Source organism: Silurus meridionalis, chromosome 17, assembly GCF_014805685.1.
Source record: "Silurus meridionalis isolate SWU-2019-XX chromosome 17, ASM1480568v1, whole genome shotgun sequence".
Lineage (NCBI taxonomy): Eukaryota > Metazoa > Chordata > Actinopteri > Siluriformes > Siluridae > Silurus > Silurus meridionalis.
The window spans coordinates 16,195,954-16,221,002 of record NC_060900.1 but is presented as its reverse complement, the minus strand read 5'-3'; the positions used below and the strand labels follow the sequence as shown (position 1 = coordinate 16,221,002).

Below are 25,049 nucleotides of genomic sequence, written 5' to 3'. Positions count from 1 at the left end.
TACTAATCACCTAATTAAAACTATTAGCCACTTGATAGGCCTGTTTTTGACATTTGGCACATCGAGTCCCTCAGAGACCCGCACAACTGTCCATCACTTACACTATCCGCTATCTTATTGTCCTTAACGTCTGTTGATTGGCTGTGACTTTTAAAATGAGGTGTGACTGGGAGAGATGCTCTGTGATTGGTGTGATTTGCTGTGGTTGAACAGGCTTTGATTGGCTGTAATTAGCCATGACTGATGGTGATAGGTTGTTTATCACAACTCCACCTCTGGACAGAGATGGTAAAAGAAAACAATCGAGCCATTTTAGAATGGTTTGCTTTAATGTACTTCTGTTTGGGAGTTTAAATGCTTTGGAGGCATTGTATATGTCAGAGTTTTCTGATTAGTTATTATAATTACAATCTAGGCTGAAATTAGATATGATATGGGCTAAATTTGAAGATGGTGTGTTTCACCTGGCACCTGAAAGGATGTGAAAATGAAAGGAAATTTGGGGTCAGTGCAGACAGAAGGGAGTCAACACTTCCTCTGTGAGACATTACAAATTTAAGACTTGTCCCTTTGACCCATTGTCTTGTCTGTCAACTCTGCCCTCTTGTGGTGATATTATGTAGCCGTGGTAATATTTTAGATTGAATTACAGACCTCATATGTTTGTTCAGCGTGTGAGGGATCTTTTTGAGGAACAAATTATTTCATCATGTTTCTCAAAACCAAGGCGACAAATGAGAGGGAGGGAGGGAGAAGGCGAGAGCATTGGGTGTGTGTGTGTGTGTGTGTGTGTGTGTGTGTGTGTGTGTGTGTGTGTGTGTGTGTGTTTGTGTGTGTTGAGGATTTGGGGTTCATCCCTTTTCTTTATACTCTACCCCGGAGAGAAATGCTGTCAGGTCTTATAGCATGGCCGTGCCTATGAGTCCAACAACAGGCACACTGTGATGGTAGGGCTGTCTTGGGCTGTGGCATTCTGGGAAGTGCATGTTTGTTCCTTGGGTGGCCTTTTCCCTCTGTGCAGCCTGAGGCCGAATCAGGAGAACCAGGCATCCCTGATGAGCCTCCTGCCTCTGCTTTCTTTCTCTTCCCCACATTCTAGATCTGTGTGTACATGAAGGTTGCACACAAACCAGCTGCAGCAGAAAAAGGGACAGAGAGGGGATGTGTAAAAAAGGTCAGGCATAAGATCACAGAGGACAATCGGCTCTGCTGTGCAGGGGATGCAGATGTACAGATAATCAATAAATCAAATGAAATCGAATATTAAAGTCAAATATTACAAGCCATCTTTGCCCTTCAGCATTTATAGACAACATTCCCTACAAAGATGCCTCTAATCTGTTCCATCCTCTCATCCCATCTCCTTAACCCCCATTTCTTTCTCCTTCTGCGGTTGCCAGATTGCAGAGACATACGCTTTCCTTCCCCGCGAGGCTGTGACCCGCTTCCTGATGAGCTGTGGGGAATGCCAGAAGAGGATGCACATCAACCCCAGCACTGCAGAGTTCAAAGGTTTGAATCTTCATTTAAACCATGAACTCTAGTCTGATTTTGAATATTACATGTAAAAATACACTTATTCTGATTTAGGGCCTCACCAGAGGATCCAGACTCTTATCACTGTAGTTTGTGAATACAGGAAAATTACTCTATCCCATACAAGTTTGAAAACAATATTGCAATAAATAAATTTGTGCAATAAGTGCACAAATACCATTTGAAATGATTTCAGTATTACTAATCATACACATTTGTGATTAGAAAATATACTAAAACATTTCACATTTAACCAATGCTCCTCAATGTGCAATCATAAGTTGTTGAACAGGTGCCCCATTGTTCATCTTCTAAACAGTATGTTCTTCTAAGAGAACTAACTCATAGTAAGTGAACATATTATGTAATAGTAGTAGTCAGTGGTATATATTTAATGTCTGCATGAAACAATTTTGGTTTCAGATTAAATGTATGATGTATATTGTCCTATTACCATGCAGAACTTTAGTTATTTTAGTCCCTTTACCAGAGAGAAATGACGCCTGCCTGCTGTTAGTCATTAGTAAGTGACTAATCTACATCCTGTGAAAGTTTATTTCTAAATGCTCTGAAGCTGCAGCAGAAGTGGATTTTCTGTGTTGTCTCCTTTTGAGTTTAATCCAGATAAAGGAGACATTGAAAGGGGATGTTTTTATGAAATAGTGGCAATCTGTCCCCTCACATTCTACATTTCACAGATATTAGACAGATTTGTGTTATGCCTGTTTGACAGTGTCAGCAGATGCTCTAGCATCAACAGAACTTTGTGCGAAACAAACTCAGTGCTTATTGTGTTTGAACAAAGACCCAAGATATGTTTTATGAATTGCTGTTCTTCTAATTTATAACAACGCCATCCAGTGGACAGACTAGGCACTGTTCACTAAGCAGTTACTCATGGTCTACTCTACTGGTCCACCTGTGGATATTTGCTAAAACATGTTTTTTTCGTTTTTTTCAATGTATTGCAATAGACACAGACATAATTATATTTTATTTGCAGGTAATATTATTCTTTCATAATATACTGTTTTAGTATAAAATGTTCACATTATTTTGGATTGCAATATAAAAGCTTCTTTAATGTTGTCTCCAATGTGTGTGTGTGTGTGTGTGTGTGTGTGTGTGTGTGTGTGTGTGTGTGTGTGTGTGAGAGAGAGAGAGAGAGAGAGAGAGAGAGATGCATTATTATTTTTAATATAAGCACTAAAGCAGATTTCACCCCCACAGAAAATGACCGACCCACCTCACTGGTCCCAGACCTTATTGATTACAACATGCCTCTTACTGCCACCTACCTGAAACAGATGAAACTACAGTGCATGAATACCAACGAGCAGGTAAGCGCACAGTGGTGGAGCAGTGAACTTTCATGAAAGAGGAACAAAGAGTTTCATTGCGCAAATGAAGAGAACAAAACATTTTCACTTCTTTAAAAAATAAAAAAAAAAACCAGACAAGTGTGTGCAATCGTTTAATTTTATTTTTCAAGTCAACTGCTGATGAAGTGGTCCTAGGGGAAAAGTGCAAAATTATACAAAAATACATATTATAATGATTAACTAAGCATTTAAAAATGTTGGTATTGATTTATATAACATTTACACAAAATGGACTTCTTGTGCAGTTATTTCTTTACACAAAATGTAGATGTGTAAACTGATATAGTGTTTGTGTTTGAATCTTATCAGTCATTTAAGAAATTTTCAACTTTAAAAATAGAAAATGTCCAAATTCATTTTGCTGGCATACACATCTTAATTGATATACATTAACCATGACAACTCTGGAATGGTGATGGTTTGCTTTAGTCAAATTGTGCATCCGGAAACTATACACATCGCTTTACTTTTTCCACATTTTATGTTACAGCCTTATTCCACAATGGATTAAAATAATTAAAATTCTGCAAACAATGACATAATGACAATGTAAAAGAAGTGTGTTTGAAATGTTTGTAAATGTTTAAAAAGACCACACATATAGATAGATAGATAGATAGATAGATAGATAGATAGATAGATAGATAGATAGATAGATAGATAGATAGATAGATAGATAGATAGATAGATAGATAGATAGAACATTGTCATTGCATAGTACAGGTACACAGCAACAAAATGCAGTTTAGCCTCCACCAGAGGCTAAACTGCATTTTGTGTGTATATATATATATATATATATATATATATATATATATATATATATATATATATATATATATATATATATATATACATACAGACTACAGACACAGACAATATGTGTAGAGAATGAGGGATATAGAAACTTACAGTATGCATTCCATTACATTGTATTACATTGTATGTACAACTCTACAGAAGTTATACAGTGATCTAACAGTGTAGTGTAGAGTTCAGTAGGATGATGGTGGATGAAAAAAAAAGCTGTACCTGAACCTGCTGGTTCTGGTGTGTATGGTTCTGTATCTCCTTCTTGATGGAGGAGGTTAAACAGTTTGTGACTGGGATGTGAAGAGTTCTTGATGATTTTGTGAGCTCTGCACAGACATCTGCTGTGAAGAAGCTGCTCAGTGGAAGGTAGTTAGGTGCCAGTGATGCATTGTTTGATTTTGGCCACCCTTTGCAGGGCTTTACTCTCACACACAGTGGAGCCTCCATACCATACAGTGATGGAGTTTCCTCGGGATGCTCTCGATGATGGAGCAATAAAAACCTTTAAGAATCTCTGGGGACAGATGAGCTTTCTCAAGACTCCTCAAGAAGTACAGGCATTGTTCTGCCTTCCCAACCAGAGCTGAATTGTTCTGGTGTCAGGACAGATCCTCAGAGATGTGATCTCCCAAGGACTTCACTAGACTAAGAAGTGTCTCCTGCTGTTAGATTTTCCACAATGAGCTTTTTAGTCTTCATGGCTTTGAGGGTCAGGTTGTCGGTGGCACACCACGCTGTCAGGCTTCAGATCTCTTCCCGGGAGGCGATTCATCGTCGTTGCACATGTACATAAGTATTCACAGCCTTTGCTCAATACTTTGTTGAAGCACCTTTGGCAACAATTACAGACTCAAGTCTTTTTGAGTATGATGCTACAGGCTTTGCAGATCTATTTTTTGGGCAGTTTCTCCCATTCTTTTTTGCAGAACCTCTCAAGTTCCCCAGGTTGGATGGGAAGCGTTGGTGCACCGTAATTTTCAGATCTCTCCAGAGATGTTCAATCAGGTTAAAGTCTGGGGTCTGGCTGGGCTATTTAAGGACATTCACAGAGTCGTCCTGTAGCCATCCTTTTGTTATCTTGGATGTGTGCTTAGGGTCGTTGTCCTGTTGGAAGATGAACTGTTGCCCCAGTCTGAGGTCCAGAGCACTCAATCCTAACCAGTCTCCCAGTTTCTGCCACTGAAAAACATCCCAACAGCATGATGCTTAAACCACCATGCTTTACTATAGGGATTCAGGCCAAAGAGTTAAATCTTTGTTTCTTATGGTCGGAGAGTCCTTCAGGTGCCTTTTGGCAAACACCAAGTGGGCTGTCATGTGCCTTTTACTAAGTAGTGGCTTTTGTCTGGCCACTCTGCCCTACAGGCCTGATTGCTGGAGTAATGCAGTGATGGTTGTTTTTCTGGAATGTTCTCCTCTCTCCACAGAGAAAGGCTGAAGCTCTTTCAGAGTGACCATTGGGTTCTTGGTCACCTCCCCGACTAAGGGCCTTCTCCCCCAATCACTCAGTTTGGCCGGGCGACCCACTCTAGGAAGATCCTAGTGGTTTCAAACATCTTCCATTTATGGATGATGGAGGCCACTGTGCTCATTGGGACCTTCAATGCTTCAAAAACCATTTCCCCAGACCTGTGCCTTGATTCAATTTTGTCTCTGAGGTCTACAGACAATTCCAGGGACTTCAGGGCTTGGATTGTGTTCTGACATTCACTGTTAACTGTGGGACTGTACATAGACAAGTGTCTGCCTTTCCAAATCATGTCCTTATCAACTGAATTACCCACAGGTGGACTCCAGTCAAGTTGTAGAATCATCTCAAGGATGGTCAGAGGACACAGGATGCACCTGAGCTAAATTTTGAGTGTCATGGCAAATGCTGTGAATACTTATGTAAATGTTAATATCTCTCTCTCTCTCTCTCTCTCTCTCTCTCTCTCTCTCTCTCTCTCTCTATATATATATATATATATATATATATATATATATATATATATATATATATATATATTAATGTTTCTTTTATATATATTTGCAAAGATTTTTAAAACATTTTTCACATTGTCATCATGCGGTATTTTTTGCAGAATTTTGAGGAAAATAATGAATATATTTTGGAATAAGGGTGTAACAGCAAAATGTGATAAAGGTAAAGCACTGTGAATACTTTCCGGATGCATTTATGACCAACAATATAGTATGTCAGCAGATTGGAAACTAGTTTAAATGAAGTCAGATTCTCAATTAACATTTAAGTGTTAATTCTGCTCTATATGTGAATATAGGATCTTTTAAGTAAGAATAGCATATCACTTAGAAGAAAAAAAGAGGTTACATTAAACACACACACACACACACACACACACACACACACACACACACACACACACACATTTCCAGTCCATCCATTTCTATTACTTTTGCATGGGCAGATATAAAATAGGTATCAAATGATGAAAAATGTTAGATGTTTCTGGTCAGTGTGCTACTTTCGAATTTGCATCATTTCAGCATATGAGGTTTACCTGAGGCATAGTTTTTGCAAGTAGAGAGCATATTTTAGTTAAAGTTATTTCTTCTAATTATACATGGCGTAATGATAAAAATGATAAAAAAGTGTAAAATGACAGACGAAATAACAAGTGTTTCTCTGCATCTGTTAAACGATTGGCTGAGGTATATGGCATGCCATGAGCATTGATAATTTTATTATGACTCAATCTATTTCTTTTGTCTTTCCAGTTGTACATTTATTTTATGTTCTGCTCACCTCTTTGTATGCTTTAGACCCAACATAATCATCAGCCCTCTAATCTCTACATGGAGAGCTATGTCTCATTATGACATGGATATATTAATAGGTTCATTGTATAATTTACACTTAGGGCCAAAAAAGTGATATAGACTGTAGACGTAGGCTGTGTGATCCTGCTGAAGGTAAAAAGCATACAGTTCAGTGCATTGTACCACACGAGAACTGCTGCTGGGCCGTAATTTGCAGGACGTGGTTGTCAAGGTAAACCTCTATAGCTTTGGTTGCCTCAGCAACAGTATATACCTGGGTGCCGGGAATAGCAGTTCATGGGTTACTATTATACCTCTCTGAGTAGTTTATACATGAGTTTATAAAAAAAAAAAAAAGCAGTGTTTGTGACAACAGTTTGTGACAACTCCTTACAGTACCACTCGATCTGGACACATACTGTTTTTAAACATTAATTCAATATAATTCAAACTTAGGCCAAAATGTTTACCATAAATATAGCAAAAATACCATAAATGTGCACGTCTCACTAAACAGTTTTGATTACATAGTCTGTGGTGTAGCTTTGCAGAATAGTTATAGTTCTATTACAGCATTTTAACACCAGAGAGCAGTGTTCACCTGTACTGAATGGAGCACATATTAAAAGTTATATATATAATGTATTTCATATAGCATACATTAAGGTCTGAGGAATCGGGGTCTATGCATTAAACCCTTTTTGACATCATTCCATTACTTTATCTGTGTAAACTTAAAATACTCCATTCCTATTTAAGCATTCAGGTCCTGTAGTTGCAGGATAATTCATAAAAGCTCATGCATAAGGATTAATTTTTGTATAATAAGTTGGAATATTCTAACACCATTATAAATAGTGTTAGAAGGTTGGAAGGTTGAAGTGCACTCACTGCTGATGCATGGACCTAAACAAGAAGTAAGCACTGATAGCGCATGAAGGTGGGCGGGCTCACAACTCTCAATCAAGTCAGATTCGACTGCTCCGTCACTGCGATTGGGCGTGGTCTAACAGTTAGTGGTGACCCCGCCCCCTCACTGTGAGTTGCGCGAGCGTGATTCTCAGAGGAGGATGGCAGGGCGCGCGCCGGCGCTGCGAGGGACGGCACCACGTACACACACGGCTTATTCAGGTCCGTAGGGGAATTCAGGCGAAAATATTGGAGCTATTCAAGCAAGGTAGGAGATAAAGGGATTCATTCACTTCATTAATTATGAAAAACTACACAGTTAGCGCAGCACATGCTAACCTTTCTGACAACTCGAAGTTACTGCTTCTGACCTCAGAGAGCGAAATGAGCTGTACACGACTGAGGCATTTACACTAGAGGTCTTATTACATTTCACACACTGATATTAGCATAAAATGTGAATGGATTTTTATCCTGTTGATAAACTTGCTGCAGGACTGTTTACATTTTTGAGGACTTCCTTTTTAGCCTTTTTTGTCTCATGACTAAATTCACATGAGAATTACAGTATTTATGACCCTGTACAGTGTTATGTCTCCTCTGCTGCAGTGGGTTCAAAAGGTTCCTCTAAAAGCGTCAGGCTTGCAACTTTCTTCCTCCTGCAGCTGGACTAGAAATGATCAATATTTGTTCAGAACAACTTAATGTAATGTTATTGTATCTTTCTGACAGAGAGAAAGGAAGAGGGAGAGAGAGAGAGAGAGAGGAGAGAGAGAATTATTATATTATTCCTGCCCTTCCATTGCTGCAGATATCCTTGTGCCTGCACTGCTGTTAAAAACCTGCCCAAGTGTAACGTTGTTACCTTCAGGAGAACATCCTGCCCACTGTTCTGAGATACTGATACACGCTATTTACATTCAATCAATATACAGGGCCTGTGCCGGCATGTATACGAGAAACGAAAGAACATGCTCAGGTCTACATATATTTTACATACTAGGCATGCATCAGCACTCAACCTCCACCCCCCATCCCCCCTCACCTTCTCATTTCTGTAACAGGACCTGCATCGAAAACTCAATATTGGTCCAATATTACTTTGCTCCCAGTAACAGAGCCGACTTTCTGCAAGCTTCTGTTGCCAAGTTATGTGAAACCAGCAGCAATGAGAAATTTGTGATTTTTCACTTCATATGTTTTCAAAGCGTTGTTATTCTTTAATAATATCAACAGTAGAAGTCAAATGTGGTGACGTCCCACTCACAGCAACACTGGCTTAAAATCCTTAGTTTTAATCCTCCTACCAGCATGTCTTTATCTCTCTCTCTCTCTCTCTCTCTCTCTCTCTCTCTCTCTCTCTCTCTCTCTCTCTCTTTTTTTTTTTTACTTCCTTGATCCTTGTCTCTGTCTCTCCTCATCCCTCATCCCCCATCCCATGAGGCCAGAAAACTGGACAGCTAAATCCTCCCTCCACTCATTAGAACATTTACCAGAAGCGTTCCTTCTTCCTCTCTTGTTTGTGGCTTTATCCCTTCACCTCCCTATCAAGCATCTTGATGGCTGCTTCGGGTTTAATTGAGTTCAAAACAGTTTAATCAGTGAGCTTCACTGGCATCACCATTACTGAAGCCACAGTATTACCGTTGAAGAAATATGCATATTTTTGAAAGTTGCAAGTGTTTCTGTGCATCTGATGCGTGATTGGCTGGGATATAAGAACAATGATTATGTTAGTATGATTTCATCTTGTTCTCATGTCTTTTCAGTTGTACATTTATTTTACATTCTGCTCCCTTCTTTGCATGCAATAGATCCATAAAACTTTACACTAACTATGTCTCATTATGGCGTGAACTATGTCTCATTATGACGTGGATGCATTAAAAGACTCATCGTTATGTGATGTTTGAGTGAACAAATGAGTCAGGCACAGGAAAACAATAGTGCATGTGCTTGTGTATCAGTGCTCAGCACAGCTCTGGTTTAAAGCATTAACATCACATCCCAAGTTTACTGTTTGCAACGTATTTCAATCAATGAAAATGTAAACATCAAATCAAATGCGGTGACAGTTTATATCTTATAATACAAGACTTATGCATATGCTTTAGAATTTAGAAGAGAGTAAAAGACTTTCTTCCTTGCATTCTGTGAGAGTCTGAATGTTATACATTCAGCACTTTCAGACCTAATAGAATGGGTGTAGATAACAGCAGATAACACTCAGAGCTGCAAGATTTAAATATGCAAAATGTTTGATGTCTCACAGTCAGGTATCACCCAGTCAGTGACAAATTATTTCCCATGTAGACATGACTGGAATCATCGTGCTGTCGATCAGGTTTGGAAAATCACCATGTGGCAACTTTTAGTTGAGCCGAAGCTTATCAGGACTCGTCTCCAAGCAGTGGGGAGCCAGGCTAGTCAGCTTTTTTCTTAAGTGCTTTGTCGCATTACATTAGAAGCTTTCGTTGAGGTAACGCACTAGGGCAGTTTGGAGGGGGGTGTGTGTTGTAATCATGGGCACAAAGGCCAATAAGAATGCGTCCATCCGTCTCTCTGTATTTTTTACTCCCCCACATACCTCCATATTTAATGCACACCTATACAACCTTCTCTTTCTACAGCTCCACTTCACGTCTGCCTGTTACTATGGGAATTGACAAACAGTGAACCAGAGGGGCAGATATAATATAGTATAGGTACGAGACTCATATATTCATACAGAATATGAAATCGCAATTTTTATTATCTATAGTCTCTAGGCCGATTTTTTGATGGGCGTACTAGAGGGTGGAGTATTTCGATAAAGGTTGGGGGGGGTGAGTTGGCAGGGTTGGGTTGGTGGTTGGGGATGTGTGGAGAGACTGTGGTCTTTTGGGTGAGGGTATTGTTGGGGGGTTGGGATGTTGGGATGTTGTATTAGATTTACTCTACACATAGGCAAGCTGATTTGTTGGTATATATTGCATGTTTGTAATAGTCCAGTGAATGAATGAATAAAAGTGGAGCTTTGGGAATGACTACAATTGTGTTTTATGGGATGATGGATTGTTTTAGAAGATGACACATGCGTGAGATGTTAAGTTGGGGGCTGGTGATTGCCAGCAGCTTTGTCCCAAAGGTCATTTATTGGTGTAAGGATATTCTTTAGGGGGTAATGTGTTTTCTTTGGGGAGGATGTTTACATTCACACTGAATAAGTTGATTTACTAGAACCATACTTGTAAGGATACTTTGCCATATGTCAGAGATTATCTAAAGCTCTGAAATGTCCAAACCTATTTTTTTGTCCCTTTTGATATCACAGCTATTTATTTGAAATACAGATTTTGTCACATAACATATGCACAGCATTGTCTTACTGTCATTGTAAGGAACTTTTATTGAATTTATCGGTGAAGCAAATTAATTGCTATGCCTAAACCCAAGCATGTTTTAAATAAGCTGTTGCTTTTGTTAAAAAAGTTTATTGTGGGGAACAGCCAAATGTATTGACATGGTCAGATAACTGTGATCTTCATCAAGATACAAAAACTGCCCACATTTACAAATGTTATAATCAAGTAAAGACAAGCTTTGTAAGTCATTCCAAAGCCCACAACCCCCCTCTCAGCCACCCCCTTCCTGACTTGGCATTTGTCTCCATCCACTTGCCTCCATGTCATGATACCATGAGCATCATTGGGGAAAGTTAAAAATAGCACTTCTTCAAGTCACTCTTCAAGCCATTCTTCTTAGTTTTCTATTTTTCATTCCTAGTATGCTGGAAGTGGATGCACATCTTCAAGAATTAAATTAAAATTGTATTTGCCACATGAAATGCTTTTTATGATTGTCCAAATCTAAACATGAAAATAGAAATGAATATAAAAATTAAATAAAAAAGTATATTAAAAGTATAACTACAGAGTATAAAAGGTTAAGAATAATATTATATATTTATATATATACACACACACCGTATTTAAGTCTGGCAACACTTGGTTATGATTTTATCGTTTTGTTTGTTAATGTTTATAATCATATTTGTAATATTTGGGCTAGCGGAGGGAAGTGTATGCCAGAATCTTTTCACCGTTAGTCTGTATACTTCTGCAGATGCACTTTTTTTTTTTTTTTTACAAATTATTGACGGGATTTTAATTAGAGCCTGTGGTTTTACAGTGTTTTTTTCACATGAGGTTTTTATTTGAGTGAAATTTTACAAATAAATTTTTAGCCATTTTTTTTTTTAACCAGTCTATTTTCTTCCCTTGTTTTTTTTATCTTGTGAACCTTTTCTTCATCTTCTCTTCTCCTCCCACCTGTCCACCTCATCTATACCCTCTGTGCTTTTCTCCATCTGTTCCACCCTGTTAGGATGAGAGTTCAGTGAGCAGTGAAGACCCGGATATGGCTGAGCCAGCATGGGGCTCTACTGAGCGCGCTCCAGCAGCAGCGCCCAGCGGCACTCCTGAGCCACGACCAGAGAGGAAGGCCACGCCCCCACAACCCAGCATCAAAGAGGAAGAAGGTTAGACAGTGCTCTATATCCATCTTTCTCTCATTTCCTCTTTCTATTCTGTAGGGACAGCTTGATTTCATTGCCAACTCTGGTCTGTCTCAGCATGCTATTATACATTTAAATTTTAAAAGACAAAATATGGATTAATAGTTTGCTCAGGCTATTTACATTTTTTTAATGAATGAACTTCTTTTTCAGTTAATGAATTGTCCTACTAGCTAATGCAGTGTAATGAATGACAGAGGAGGAAAAGTCATTTTAGAATACTAGTGGCATGATTTAGCAGTTTCTTATTCATTTGACTCAAAGAATTTTCACAGGAAATAAATATTCATATGTAACAGTTGTAGCAAGTTCTCTGCACTGCATATCAATGTTCTCACAATATACCTTGCATATCAGTGTATCATACATTTTCAAATACTTGCCTTTGCATCAAGCTCAGTTTTACTACTATCCTATTTGAATAAAGTGCATTTGCAGTTTCCTGATACACAGATATTTTCGAGCATATGAAAGTTTAAAAAGTTAAGAACCAGTTACATTAGATAAGAGTCATTCATGAAAACTTTCATAAAATTTGTGAAAGGCTTCATTGATAGAAGTTAAGAGAAGTTAAGTTTTAAAAGATTGTTGTAAATATAAGATGTAATATTTGGAGTCATGTTTTATACATTATTATTAATGTTATGTTCAGTAACATAACATTTATTAACTTGATATATTCATATAATATGATATAATCTTGATATATATATTTGCACACTATAACTGCAATAGTGTGGATTTAGACTTCTGGATCTTATTGTACAAGTTAAGATTGTTAAAGGTTAGGTAAGTGCCTTGTGAAGATCATTTTTGATGGCTGTAGTCCATTACAACCTATTTTCAGTGCTTTGCTCTTACACTTGTCCATTATATACTGAATGGGAGCTTTTCAAATGGATGCCAGAGTTATCTCAAACCATTAAGAGAAGTTTGAAGGCTTTCAGATGCTTCTTACTATACCACTTAGGCTAGTTTGGACTTGCTGTTTAAAAATTATGACGCAGTCTTTTTCAGGCTCTCGATTGATTTAATTGAATATCAGCCATCTGATTGACGTGTTTGGGTGAGCATCTCTTTTAGAAGAGAATAAAATGATAATTAAACCTTTATTTATTACATATAAGCGGGTTGTTGCTCAAAACAATTTTCACTTTTGTACTGCCTATAGCAATCTCAATTTCTACAAGTATATTTCTTTCCTTTGCATTTGTTCTAGTATACAATACGCATACAGGATTCAATCCCTGTATTTCATTAAGTGTGTGTGTGTGTGTGTGTGTGTGTGTGTGTGTGTGTGTGTGTGTCTTTCTTTGTCTCTTGTGGCTCCATTCTGTTCTGTGCTTGGACTGATTGCAGCAGAGAGGAGGGTTTTCTAAAATGGCTGCTTGGGGAGGGGCTGGTGGGTCACTCAGAGCCAGGCCAGGGAGAGGAGGAGCAGCTTGCACTGCTGATTTTGTGGGTTAATCCTGTGTGACCAGGGATGAGGAAAGAGGAGGAAGAGCAGCACATGGGGCTCAGGCTGTCTTGCCCTTGACAGAGAGCTGTGGAGTCTCCAAGGGGAATTATCTTAAAGAGAGATGAGTGTTAGAAAAAGTGGTCAGGGGTCAGCATCAGGGCAGTAGGTTATGCTCATCTGCTTTAACTGCATGGAAGAGCCTAATTTCTCTTGGTATCCTTTCAGGAATCTGTCTTAAAGGTCACCCATGCCCAAGATTATTATTGTTAACAAAAACTGTCACGAAAACTAAACTTATCAATGCTAAAACATTTTGTTAACTGTAATCGTACTAATGGAGTGCCTATTAGATTCACTACATTCTGAGTGTTCTGACATTCACACACTATAGTAGTTTTTGCCACCGTTATCACCAAGCATTAAAATGGGCTTTGATGAATGCCATAAGCATATGAACTCATGAGTTCTAATTGCACAGATGTACTCGTATTTGTTTTTTTTGTAATCTATTTTATAAGAATTTAATGTTTGTTTGTCTGTTTTTTCCTCTGGACAATTGTCATTTAGAAGCAATTAGTAGTTTTAAAGTGTGTTAAAAAAAAAGTGTATATAGACATAACAACAAGCTAAAACATATAAGATTCATTCAATGTGAAAATTCTAGAAATAAAGCCATATTTGTTTATTTGATTTGGTTCATATTAATATAAAACAAAAAACTGTGTCTACAAATGGTGGGACAACTTCACGATAATGTTCCTTAAATTAATTTTTGCCACTATAAGACAATATTATCTTTTTAGTTTTATTATAACTGTATTAGATGTCTACTAAGTTCAGACAAGTTTCAAAGTGGTCACACTTCAGAAATGCTTATGATAATGAGATACATACACATCGCACCCAATCAAGAAATACAAATGTATGTATCCAGCATATTGAACATCAAGTGCAGAATGTGTAAGAATGAGGAGGAAGCCTTAGATTGGATGTTGTTATGAGAAGCACTGATCGAATAAATGGCTCAAAAATATTATTATTCCTGGAAAAATGTCCGAATGAGTATAAATCACTGAATTCTAGGAAAGAAATGCCAGAATATTGTTAATGGAGATTTATTGCAGGTGGACTGTACACACAATGTACTGCTCTGTTTCAGGCACCTCTGAATATGACGATTGGATGAGGTGGTGCTGAATCACTGAACAGAATCAGTTTTAGTTCATTGACTTTCACATTGCTTGACTCCTTGACTCCATTTATTTGTATGATCATGTGGTTATATAAGGAACCAAATAAATCTAGTCAAATTACAGGCTCACCCCAGTGTCTTTGGGTAGAATCTAATACATAGGATAATGATTTTTTTTCTGTGCAATAAAGAAAAACTACATACATTTCAATAGGAATAAACATAGTGAGATAGGAGTTAGAAGAACATGATTAAATAGCAGTGTCCAGCTTCAGATTGAATACAGCAATTTGAGTATATTTACCAGAAAAGAAAAAGTTGTAAGATGGTTATAGAAGGTGTATGTGTGCAATTGATTTATTATTATGGGTGTCATAGTCTCTGGAGTGTTTGTGCAAAGAGAGGGGCAATGATGTTGCTGTCTCCTGAGGGAGTTCATGTTGGGTAGAGGAGTAATCTTCCTGAAAGCAGAGAGGGGAAAACATGTAGCCAGTGGGATTTTTTGGGGGGGAAAAGGGAAGCTTTTAATGCACCTGCTATACTTTAAAATATTCAATGCAATATTGTTGGTTTTTATAAACCAAATAAAGGAATGCGCATGAATCGTCTTATAATAATTCGCCCTACTAATGGAAAGAGTAGCAACTTCGTCCTCTGTTGCCTTTTTTTTTGATGGTAGAAGATATGTGGCTGCTTTTGCCATCCTTGTCCTTCCCCCCATCCACTTTTCTGTGCATCAGCTTGGTCTTCCCCCATCTGCTGCTCTTTTTGTTTCAACAAGCCTTGTTCTAATGCACCTCTCTCTTGAAGGCTCCAGATCCAACCCCCTTTCCAGTAATCTAACACTGAACTGACTCTCGCTCTGTACATGCACACTCCCTGACCCAGAGACATTGACAAAGTGGAACACTAACCACTGACCACTGCCCACACACACAAACACACACATAAACACAAATGCAGATATGCTTACACACACGCTCTTAAAGCATACGCTCAAACATGTAAGTCTAATAAATCGACCTAGTCTGTTTATGAATGTAGAATGTCCAAAGGAAAGGAAAGGTTGATGTGATTATTATTATTTTAGTAAGGCGGGCTAATTGGATATGTGAGGGTAAAAAAACATCACTGACATTTCCTCCTTCTGTTCCCATTCACTTCCTCGTTTCGCTATCGTTGTTTCTCACAGATGACTCCTCCTCTGAGAGTGCCAGCACTAATGGACTCCCTTCCCTCGCACCTCCCACCGGTGCTGCTGTGGTGACTGGGGGCATTCCTGTGACAGATGGTGTGATACCATATGAAGAGGTCACTAGTAATGGAACCACAGCGCCACTGGACTTCAGCACCACCTCATCCTCCTCATCCTCAGAAGAAGGCCAGCAGCCCCTCAACCTGGTTAATCCTGCACTTGCACCATACCCTGCTGACCCCAGCAGGAAATACATAATCAAAACAGAGTACGGCAACAAGGTGAGGGAGACAAACATTGCTCTTAAGATTCGGAGTGTTCATCATATACGCCATGCATTGTCTCTAAATGTCACATTACCTCCTGTGGTGCTCGGTGGGATTTCAAGTGTGTGCTGCAGGTTCTCCACTATGCTTTCCATAGGCGTATAACTTATCAACTAGATTCCCGGACTGTAAAATACACACACTCCTGAAATATTGCACTGAGAAATGGGAATTGACTTAAGTTTGTGTTTTCTGTGTATGAAAGTAACGGAATTGATTTTCTTTATCCCTGGTGTGTGTGAATCCAGTCTCCTCAGTACAGCTCAGGAAGCTACGACTCGGTAAAGACTGAAGTGAGCATGTCCACGGAAGACTTGAATACAACACGCACTCAGGTCATGGATGATGACGATGATGATCATGATGATCACGATGACAGCGACAAGATTAATGACACAGAAGGTCTAGACCCCGAGAGACTAAAAGCTTTCAATGTGAGACATTTTTCTGAAATCTTTTCTTGATGACATATATTATGCTGTTCCTGCCTTCATTCATCATTCAGTAAACTAAAAAAACAGGTTCTATATTTCTTTTTTATTTTTGTACAGTTTTGTCCAACTTTTCTTTGTTATTTATTTTTGTTTCTTTTAGTTTTTTCTCTTCTATCGGCAGTTTCTTTCTGTTTCTCATTTGATCTCAATTACAATAGCCATTTCCCCATTTATTTCCAGATGTTTGTACGGCTGTTTGTGGATGAGAATCTGGACCGGATGGTGCCCATCTCTAAGCAACCAAAAGAGAAGATCCAGGCCATCATTGAGTCCTGCAGCCGTCAATTCCCAGAGTTCCAAGAGCGATCTCGTAAACGCATTCGCACCTACCTCAAATCCTGCAGACGCATGAAGAAAGGAGGCTTTGAGGTATAGAATTTTTTTATGTAATCCTTTTATCGGCGTTGCACTTGTGCATTCACCCGCTGCCACAAACATATATACTGTAAAATTGATACATTACAATAGTGTAAATTGCTCAATTTTGCTAAATTATGGATTGTAATTTGTTAATATTGTAAGTTGGGGATTCCTTGTATGTATGTATGTATGTATGTATGTATGTATGTATATATGTGTGTATATATATGTATATATATATATATATATATATATATATATATATATATATATATATATATATATATATATATATATATATATATATATATATATATATATATATATATATATATATATATATATATATATATATATATACATATACATACACAATTATAATTTTAAAGAAATCCTTGAGGAGAATGCTTCCACCAGATCATGAGAAATGCTGGGTTTTCGTATCTATTTATGTCTTATGGGCTAAACCTTAACATATCTAAAGAGCCTACTGTTTCTGTGTAGTAGCTGTGGATGTTGAAACTTAAGAATACCTCATTTTTTTAACACATTTTTTGTTTTGTTTGGAATGTCTTGTAGAAAATGAAAATGAACCATTGTAAAATTTATTATCCTTGGCTGTATTAATTTTTTGTAACTTCTGCTTCTGTTTAGACACGGCCCACCCCACCACACCTCACCTCGGCCATGGCTGAAAACATTCTGGCAGCTGCCTGTGAGAGTGAGACACGCAATGCTGCCAAGAGAATGCGCCTTGACATCTACCAGAACCATGTGAGTGCATGTGTATTTGTGTGTGAGACAGACACAGAGACAGTAGGTCAGTAAAGAAATATAAAAAATCTGATACATTTTGCAAGACTTTTTCTACAGAAACAGACACAAGCTTGCAGGCTTGTACAATATAGCTAAAATGATACGTTTCTTACCTGTGTAATTCCTGATTGAACACCCACATCACCGCTAATGCAGAGCATTGATGACCAAGTTGTGACAGCAAAAAGAGTACATTTCTAGAGTAAAATAAAATTTTTTTTTAACATTAAGCATTAAATAATAATTCAACAATGTATTTGAGATAGGAAAATTTGATAAATAAACTGTTTTACCAGGAATCGACTATTTGCCGAAGTAAGTGATTAAATAAATACAGCAGAAATACTATTCACAACAGTGTATGTAATATGTACTTTTTTCTTTTTTAATGCTGCCCTCTGTAGGATGAGTCAATTTCTACAGACAAGCCCAACTCCAGAGACCCAGCGGCTGTGGCCCACTCAGGCTTCTCATTGGCTGCCTCAGCCTACACCCAGGACCAGCTGTACACCAATGGGGGGCTCAATTATAGTTTCCGTGGTTACGGAGCCCTAGGCAACAGCCTGCAAAGCAGTGCGACAGCGCAGAGCAACGGTTCGTGGATAAGTGCTTTAGAGGCAAAGTATTTTCACCTGGTATATGTGCACGCCATAATAATCTCTCCCCTTATTATTTTGTATATTTCTTTTTCTCTCAGGTCCAACTGACTTGAGTATGAAATCTGTGGGCTCCAGCTCCTCCTCCTCTAGCTCTAACAGTCACGGTCAGGGTGGTGGAGGCGGAGGAGCGTCAGCTCAACTCAGTCCTCCCGAAGTCACGGCAGTGCGGCAGCTCATCGCCGGCTATCGCGAGTCGGCCGCCTTCCTGCTCCGTTCAGCCGATGAGCTTGAAAACCTCATTCTACAGCAGAACTGAAACTCCAAACATGGTCCAACAAATACACACACTCATGCATATGCACCTACACACAGATATACACTCACATGATCAGATGTGCACCGAAGCAGCACACATGAATTGGGATATGCACACAGCACATTAAAATGTATATGTAGCTACATGGCCACAAGCAGATGCACAGATGTACTACAAATGCACATACATTCTCTCACACACACACACACACACACACACATATATACACACACACACACACACACACACACACACACACACACATGCACAGATTCCCCTTTCTTTATAGAGCTACCTACAACATTTTTCATGATAGCCTTATTGTCAATATAGTGTCTTTGCCCTATTCCCTTTGCCCTCAATTAGATTTGTACCAGGGCACAACTCTGTAAACTACTGTTCTCTTAATGCCAAAGGCCATGATCTGAGAAGGCCTGATCTGTGAGGCTGTGCAGTTACATGACCAACACAGGCTTGACTTTAAAATGATGTCACTGTACAGAGCACAATCCATGATGCAAAAGACATCCGATGGCAGACAACTGGCGGCACTTGTGGGAAATAGATTGACATAATAGATTTATGTACACAATCTGTTTGGTATAACCTAGTATTGGGGGTGTGACTAGAGCAAACAAATATTTGTCATTTCCCGTGCATCGTGTTTGGATCATTACGAACCAATAGTCATTGGCTATTCTTTTCACAGCTGGAGTGTTTATATGGTGTGGGATACTTTGCAGCCACATAGAGAGTTGCAGCATAGGTTATGCATAGATGTGTAAATGTAATTTAATTTAAAAGGACATCTAATATGTCCTCTATAATGCTCATAATGCTCATCGGTAAGCCACTTTTTTTATTACTTGTCCCAATTTACTCTCATTACAATCCAAACTGGGTCCAATGACAGCCACACCAAAAGATTCCCAGCTAGAGGCATGGATACAAAACAAGTTTGCCCAACAGTTGCTTGTGCACTATCTGTGTAATGAAGCCCTAGTTAGATTCTTAAAACTTTAAACCAGGGGTGCGTTCTGGATATTGGGCTACATTACATTTGGACCAAAAATAATTACGTTCAGTAAACCAATAATACATTAATGTCTACACTTAAATCTGTTTATTTGCCTGAATTTAATACATATCACCTCTAAAACAGGAACAGACTATAATTTATTGGCAATTTTTTTAATATGATTTTATCACATCTTCTGTCACTTATTCACCCCTTTTTTCTACATTTTCTCAATCACACTTTGTAATATTTCAGCATTTTGTCCCCAATTTGGTTATTTATCAGTTCCCACCTGCCATCCAGCTCTTTCTTTTTTTTTTTTACAGCAGTGATGGTGAAGGCTAACATAAACTTCCTCTGAGACATGTAAAGCCAGCCAGCTGCATCGTTTTCGAACTGCATGCTGCTCGTACTTGGCAGCATAACAATCTTTGAGGAAAGCGCTGTCTGCTCCCTGCCACATACATGAGCTCACAGACTGTCATAATTCACTTGTGTCATGTTGATTGATTGGGATGTACAGGAATACTATCCCTTCCACCCAGATTACATGGACAATATTGTTCTCTTATGTCCTGGCACTTGCAATCCCTTGACTATTAGTTGTTGTTTTTTTGGCCTGTTTCCCCCCCCATTGGAATAAGCTATTTTTGTTCTGAATTATAGTCCACAAGACAATTTTAATTAAGCACATGGATTCTTAAATTGTTGAGTCTGATTAAAACCTTTTGGCACCAAATCGCAGCCCACAGGCCAATATATATACTTGGCACCCTTGCTTTAAATGTTTTAAACAGCATATCCAGTAGGTAAATCTTAGCCAAACGCCCGGGAGATACCATCAAAAAGAAGTGGGAGAAATTTTAAGATCTGATTAATGCTACTAAGGTTGGGGATACGGTGCAATGTATATGAAAATATGTTGAGCGTGTTGTCTGAAAATTGAACATAGACACACTTTTACAATATAGTTCCATTCTTTACATACATTTATTCTTTCTCATATATAAAAACAAAACATACAAATGGAAAAAAAAGAATCTATTTAACAATTTGATTGATGTTGACTGCTACAGATGTTTAAATTGTGTCAAATGGGCCTGTCAGACTGTTGGACATTATGCAAATGAAGCTGCGCTGAGATACTTAAAACCCCACTCTCAACCCCTCCTCCACACCCCATTGCCTTTGCAACCCTTTATCCTCAGCACTGCAATGACCTCTGGGAAACTCTTTCTCAAAAAAAAAAAAAAAAAAAGAAAGAAAAGATGAGGGACTGCATTTCCCATGCTGCATTGCAGATTTTGTTAAGTTGTGAATGCTGCTGTTGTTTTCTAACCTCATGACTATGTCACTTTCATTCCGCACGGGGACCAATCAGAATCATCAGAGGGACTTATTTATGTACATATGCATACATGTTTAAGCAACGGGACCTAATTATCAGTGGAAATAGGCCAAAGCTTAAAAAAAAACCTCCATGCTACTTATGTCATAATTTATGTGATGTCAGTCGTACCAGATTATGGTTTTTGATTGGCTGGACACATCAGAGATTTTTCAGAACAAGTTAAAGGTGTAACACTTGCATCTCCAATCCTTGTCATGCAACTTCATGTAGAGCACAAAGCTATTTTACACTGTACATGACTCTTAGCTCCCTTTTGCATGTCTCATGCCCCCATCTTTATTTTAAACCTCACTAAATTCAGGCCTCGCACAAAAAGACACTGTATAACAATAAAAAATTAAAAAAAAAAAAAAAAAAAGCAAAAGACAATCCTGGAGAAGTTGACTTAAACAGTGTAAAATTATGTGAGCTGTGTGTCTCAAGCCTTCTAGTCTAGTGGTAAAGCAACCTTCCAAGTGTTGTAGCCATAACCACAAAATTACAATGAACCAGAAAACTATTCTTACTTGGGGGTGTTGGATAAGGGGCGCAATGCATTTCCACTAGTTAAATGTACCCACTTATTTTAATCTTTGTGTATTTTATAATATTTTATATAATTTTTTCTTATTTTATGTCTGCAATGTTGATAAAAAAATCTTTATGTATTCCTCTAAAGGGAAGTGCCAGCTTGTATCGAAAACAAAATCAAACTGTGGCCAATTTTGAGTATAAAAGGAAACATAAATGAAACATAAATGTTTGATGGAAATCAATATTTGGGTGCAAATCAGATTACCTCTTTATTTAAATTCAACTGAAATATTGTAGCACTTTATGGCTTGGTTAATTTGTCCTAAAATATCTAGAATTATAATAAATGATAACACTGAAAAACAGTATATGTTACTAAACTTAGGCCATATGTTTAGACCAATTGATTTAGTGAACATTTATTTAACACTGAAAAGGCAAAATGTCCTTATTTCTAAAAGACGCACTTGTTTTGGCGAGACCTGCATCCAAATAGAAAATGGACTCAGTATATCGGCATTCCATTGTCAGGCGCTGTAAGAAACAATTTGATGAGGGGATCAGTTTGATTTCCCATGAGTCCATAAAAAAGGAGTCTAAGTTAGAGTAGCTTAAACACGCAACAGTGCTGGTATGTGCACTTGCTCTACATTATATTTGTTTAGTGTTTTTTTTCTCGTTTCTGTAGTCGGACTTTAATGGAAATTACAATAGTAATGTATTTATGTTTATTTTTGTTTGAGAACAAGGTCTGATAGCTGTTTGACTCTTCACAAGGATAAATGCAAGACACACATACAACACGAACATGCTCACAAACACACATTGAAAAAAATTGGAGGTCAAAAAAAAAAAAAAAGAAAGAAAATGCTATGACTTATTTTTTTATAAGTGCAGCAGAGGTCTGCAATCAAATTGTGGTAACAACCATTGCCTGTGTTCTTTTCATTTGTGGTGCTTTGTAAGATTATTGTTATTGTTATTACTATGATTATTACATTTGATTTGTTTGTACTCCTGTACCTGCCTGGAAACTGTAGGCTGAAGCCTGGTTTTATCTTTGTATACCAATGTGAAGCTTTGTATTATTTCTTTCTGGTTCTGACTCAGTGGAAGTGTGTGATGTTTACATGTACAGAGGATTAGATTCTTTTTGTTGTTGGTTTATTTTTTAATTTCTTTTGTTTTATTTATTTTTTTGTTTTTTTGTTGAAGACCCACATATCCAGCCTCAGTTCGTGACTTCAAGGTGTTTCTTTAATCTCGTGCATGACGGGGCAATGTTATGTTAGAAAGTTATAGAGACTTGGTTAAACCACTGTTAAGGCTCTTGCACACTTATCATGCATAAAGTGAATATTTGTGACTGTCATTTGTCCATGGTGATTTATGTTAGTGTCCTAGAACATGAGAAAACCCTCATTGTGCTTTTATTCCTCAGACATGAGTCTAGTACAATTGTTCCAGAAGCCTGTTTTCAGTTGCAGGTGTGTGTTACCTCTCTGTTAAACACTGTTCAGTTTTTGCACTTGAGAAGTGTGTTACTTCCTCAGCATTAGTTCCAAATGAATCAGGGTTGGTATCCATGTGCAAGGGCCTTGAGAGGCAACATTTCAGTCACTGATTGTGTATGAAGGTGCTGGATCAGAAGGCAGAGAAAAAGGCAGAGAGAGAGAGCGAGAGAGCTTCTTATCAGCTCAAAGTGCAACACCAGTTGTCCTCCCCATAATGCTACACAATGGACCTGATGGTTAATGAGCTTCAAATGATTTTTTTTATTATTATTATTATTACGTTCACAAAGACTTGAAACAAATATTTTACAAGTAAAGCCAGTGATAAAGGGGAAAGCGTAGCCTCCCTCAAACTGGTCCAGTTAACTAAAGATTTCTAATGTGATTATGGCCTGCTATGTTCGAATTTGCACTTTGACCTTTTGTAGAAGCTTCTCAGTGATTTTAAAAGCCATTCCCCTCATGTTGTTTGCCCATATGGGGAACATAGGAACCTCAGGAACTGTTGAATCTCTGAGTTTGTTTTTTTTTTTTTGTTTTTTTTATCCAGGCCTATATGTCCTGACTGACCAGTCCTCATGCTCTCTCTCAGCTACCACATCATTTATATCAAATTTGCTATATATCCTTTTTATATTTATTATTGTGATTTAAAAGTGAATCTTCTTTTCAGTACATGTGGCTGAATATTTGAATTCTTTAGAAAAGTGTTGATAAATATAAATATATATCTGAATATATGTGAAGCAACTAAAAGATGGAAAACATGGCAGGTAATTACATTTATGTTTGTTTCATGCAACAAAAAAAAAAAAAAAAAAAGGAAGAAAAAAAAAAGACTCCGGTGGGAGGAGTGTTTCCCACCTTTTACATATCACTTTGATGAGAGACTCATTGTTGTCTGAAAAAGACTCTTTTTACATTTTCAGTGTGGTGTCGATGTTACAGTCTGAAAAACTGTCGGGTTTTCCACCTGCTGCAAAGTTGCTAGTTCCTTTCCTCCAGAGGTGTGTGTCTCTGAGTTGCTGAATAAAACAGTGAGCTGCATAGTGGTCCTGGCTGTTTTATTTCTTTATTTTCACATATACACCATTACCCTATAGTTACTACTAATATCTTCTTCTTTCGGCTGCTCCCATTAGGGGTCGCCACAGCGGATCATCCGTCTCCATACCGCCCTGTCTTCTACATCTGCCTCTTTCACACCAATAGTTACTACTAATATAAATGTGAAAAATGTGAAATGTGCTTGTCAAAAGTGTGGAAACACCTAGTGTATATGGTTTTTAGACCCTTGCCTGTTTCTGTTGTTTATATTCAACAAACTAGGGAAAAAATGCAAAACCACAAGATTTGGGTAGTAAATGACTGGAGGGTTTTATGGACAGGTCCAAATTGGACATTTTTGGCTTAACAGGTGAACTATTGTAAGACAGAGGACAAGATTGAAGCTGTTCCCAAATAGCTTCACACCCACATTCAAACATGGAGACGGATGAATGGTTTGGAGGTGTTTTTAAGGAGAGAAGGTTGTAGATTTATTCCAGGTGAAAGAAATAGTAAACGAACATTTAATACTTCAAATCCATACAATTCTGTCTGGACTGTGGCTCATTGGACCAAACTTCACCATACAACAAGACAATGACCTGAAGCCTGTTAACATTATTTAGAGAGTTAACAGTGGAATTGTCTGTCCAGTCACCACACCAAAATCCTAGTGAACTGCTCTGGGATAAACTGCCTTGCAAAGTCAGAAAGAAATTTCAAACTAGTAAAAAAACAATTTTGGCAATTTTTAAAATAGGCATTGCAAAGTATTTCAGCTGAAGGTTTGGAGAAACTGACTGCCCAGATGCC

General features: G+C 38.0%; 1 protein-coding gene across 2 annotated transcripts in view; it reads left to right on the top strand.

Annotated features, from left to right (window-relative positions):
* Positions 1-24,236, top strand: part of nol4la (nucleolar protein 4-like a) — a 46,933-nt gene extending 22,697 nt beyond the window's left edge. For both annotated transcript variants that reach the window (XM_046871656.1, XM_046871655.1), the window contains 9 exons: positions 1,401-1,512; positions 2,767-2,876; positions 11,787-11,940; positions 15,820-16,103; positions 16,397-16,582; positions 16,823-17,011; positions 17,657-17,776; positions 18,223-18,412; positions 18,516-24,236. In XM_046871656.1, coding sequence (XP_046727612.1) covers positions 1,401-1,512; positions 2,767-2,876; positions 11,787-11,940; positions 15,820-16,103; positions 16,397-16,582; positions 16,823-17,011; positions 17,657-17,776; positions 18,223-18,412; positions 18,516-18,733 — 1,563 coding nt within the window. In that variant the 3' untranslated portion in view covers positions 18,734-24,236. The remainder of the gene's footprint in view (positions 1-1,400; positions 1,513-2,766; positions 2,877-11,786; positions 11,941-15,819; positions 16,104-16,396; positions 16,583-16,822; positions 17,012-17,656; positions 17,777-18,222; positions 18,413-18,515) is intronic.
* Positions 24,237-25,049: the final 813 nt, after the last annotated feature.